The 3,321-nt window shown below is 37.2% G+C and overlaps 1 protein-coding gene across 1 annotated transcript in view; it reads right to left on the bottom strand.

Moving 5' to 3' along the window:
- The window catches only part of LOC101859866 (tyrosine aminotransferase), a gene marked incomplete at its 5' end in the record, with an annotated part of 10,879 nt that overhangs the window by 7,078 nt on the left and 480 nt on the right, over positions 1-3,321 (bottom strand). Inside the window, 2 exon segments of the mRNA XM_013083995.2 lie at positions 1,209-1,400; positions 1,981-2,139. Coding sequence (XP_012939449.1) covers positions 1,209-1,400; positions 1,981-2,139 — 351 coding nt within the window.

Below are 3,321 nucleotides of genomic sequence, written 5' to 3'. Positions count from 1 at the left end.
AAGAGATTATATAAAAGGAACAACTTGTATTGTTTCCTATGTTTGCACTTTTGATTGCTTGGCTAGCGCCATGCCAAATATCGTGATATTGGTATTGTTGTTGTTTTGTTTTGTTTTATTTTGTTTTTCTTTGTTTTTGTTGGTTGTTTTTTTTCAAAAGCAAAGTTCAAAGTGGCTGAATAATGCAATAGACGGAGGAAAAATGGTCTTGGAAGGAAGGAATAGACGTTGTACATGTATTCAGTATTCATACGCCACTCGGACTTCAACCCTTGAAGTTAATCAATTAAAACTTTGAATTCTCTCGCAAAGGCCAACTTCTTAAACCAGCTGTAGTGTGCGGTAAGTTTGCATGTGTTCGTTTATACTTTTGTTTCAAATATGTGTGCATAGGTGTGTCGTTGAAGTTGGAGGGGCACATGATAACTTGCATGTGTATGTAGGTGTGTGTATGGTTTGTTTACACAATAACTTGACCTTTCTGTTAAAAAAAAATTGTAATCGAGACATACTATAATGACATTTGACTTTGCTGTTAGCGATTCAGTAGCAACTGAGCGTTAACTCTTCTGCATGATGCCATTCGGTAATAGTTGCATGTCTGTTCTAATTGTTGTCTTGAGGAGTAGAGGCAATTAGATGTGTGGGGTAGCTTGGGAAGAAAACATCCCCTTAAATCAGTTAGTTTTCTACAGAAGAACAGATGATGTTCCACTGTCTCTGAGGGGTAGTCACATAGTGGGCATCTGTCTCTGGATTTGACTTTGCAAAAAAGGTTTATAGGAAAACACTAAAGTAATCTCCAATACATTCACTCCAACAACAAAAAAAGAATTACACACACAGCACATAATTCAGTTATTGACGTTTGAAAACAAACAGTAGCGGTCTTGTCTACTCAGCAGCTATTGTGAGCTTTGACCTTTAGCTTGAGACAATTATGTAAATGACAGATAATGAAATTCGAGAATGCTATATAAGCACAATATGATAAGGTCTATTTGTATTCGTATTTCCAAAGTCATAGATTAATGAGAAGGATATTATGAGGACAAAGTTTCCTTGAAGCCGCTTCCGTTCCCAATCTAATCATAATAAATTATAATATCTTTCTCTGGACCAATGTGAACAAGAGCTGTTCAAAGGTGCGCCGAGTTTTCCTTTCAACTTTCCGTGAAAAGTGAAACAATATGAAAAAACATACTCACAAAGTGCTCGTATATTTCATCAGCGATGATAGGCACGCGCTTCCTCTCCATCGTCTGCAGAATCTCCAGCAGGTGTTCCCGGCTGTACACAGAGCCACATGGGTTGGACGGGTTGCAGACGATCACGGCTCTGGTATTACTGTCAATCAAACTCTCGAGATGGTCCAGATCAATTTCCCAGGATTTTTCAGGCTGCAATGGTGAACGAATTTGGATTTTTGAGTTTTATATTTTATTTTATTTTATTTTATTTTATTTTATTTTATTTTATTCTATTCTATTTCATTTTATTTTACTTTATTTCATTTTATTGTATTTTATTTTATTGTAAGACTTCACTTGGCGTACAGTTTAAAGACATATTTTTGTTCTTGCTGGAGACACATAGGTTCTTGGAGATTTGACCCCGACACCGTTACAAGCAAAGAAATAAATATAGAGTCAGTAGTTCTACAGCAGGAAAATCTACAGACTTGGTGATATGGGTGGTTGGCGAGTGCTCTGTGATGGTCCGTTCCTTCTTTCCTATCAAACATTGTCGTCCTTATCTCTCCTCCAGTTCGTGTGTTTGTGTGTGTGTGTGTGTGTGTGTGTGTGTGTGTGTGTGTGTGTGTGTGTGTGTGTGTGTATGTGTGTGTGTGTATGCGCGTGTGTATTACTCTCTTGTAACACATCTAATCTTCGGCTCTTATATGACCGTATTGTGCTACGAGTTCCATAAAACGCTTACTAAAACTAAAGACTTGGTGATAGGAAAGAACTCAAAGCGTACCAGGAGATCGTACTGTCTGACTTCTATGCCCAAAGATTCTGCCAAGGTTTTGTAGAGAGAGAAGCCTGGGCGTGGAATCAAAATGTTGTCACCTTCGTCTGCGAGGCAAGAAATGCACAGGTCAAGGGCACCAGAGGCACCACTGGCAAGAACAACATCCTGAAAGGAAAAGGGGAAAAATCAACTATTATGTTAGATGGTTTTCAACAAAAATCAACTATTATGTTAGATGGTTTTCAACAAAAATCAACTATTATGTTAGATGGTTTTCAACAAAAATCAACTATTATGTTAGATGGTTTTCAACAAAAATCAAATGCAAGATCTATTCTGTTTGGTGTGCTTTTCAAAAAGTTTTAAGTTCTACTAGACAGAATGCAGGGCCAAGATGTCGAAAAAAAAACCCCGCAAAGAGGTACCTTCGTAGATAAGGAAAATACGAACATGACATTAGTTATAATCTAAAGACACCTAATATGAAAACGATTTTCTCATGACAATTAAATATATATTTTTTTTGCTGGAGAAAAATGATAAGATAAGAAATGATAAAAGGTCACAGGGTGCAAATTGGTAAAAAGAAAGAAAGAAAGAAAAATGGGGCGCTCACGAAGTAGGCCTAAGGAAAACATCTAAAACAAAATTGTTATGCATCTGGGAGACTCTCCTACTCATTGGGCACTGACTTTTTGTTCACTTTATACAGTCATTTTCCCACTGGAAAACTATCTCACCAAAAGATCAACACAAAACACGGTAGTGGTTGCACTGGAAAACTATCTCACCAAAAGATCAACACAAAACACGGTAGTGGTTGCACAAAGGACAGCGGTCAACAAAACGTAAAGGAAATAAATCCTTTAAAAAAGAATACAATGTGCAAATTAATCTGAAGACACATGTGTGGTAGCATCAAGATAAGCTTGATATCCACAAACAGCACAACTTCGGTGTTAGACCTATTCTCTAAACACGTAAGTCCCTAAACGGAATTTTAAAAAAGGGATATGAAAACTAAAATCATATACGCGCTTTGCTTAGCTGCTCTGTATTTGAGAGTTAGTATCGCATGGTTAAAATAATACTCTACGGGCAAAAGACTTGTGATCTTCAATTTGAGCGAACACAAATGAATCCTCTACTTCGACGAATAGAGTAAAAAAAATGCATGCATTAAAAATAATTGGCGACAAACGCAGTTGGAGAACTACCTCGACGATAAGAAGTCAACTGATTATTTATGTGTTAACAAACAAGAACGCTAAATTGGCGGAATTCCAAACAAGGGAGCAAGAGAAACACTAGCTTCTGTTTGAACAGGACATTCTCAAAAGGGGGGGG

This window comes from Aplysia californica, unplaced genomic scaffold (assembly GCF_000002075.1).
Source record: "Aplysia californica isolate F4 #8 unplaced genomic scaffold, AplCal3.0 scaffold00267, whole genome shotgun sequence".
NCBI lineage: Eukaryota > Metazoa > Mollusca > Gastropoda > Aplysiida > Aplysiidae > Aplysia > Aplysia californica.
Note: the sequence above shows the minus strand (reverse complement) of the source record. Positions and strands in the feature narration are given on the sequence as shown.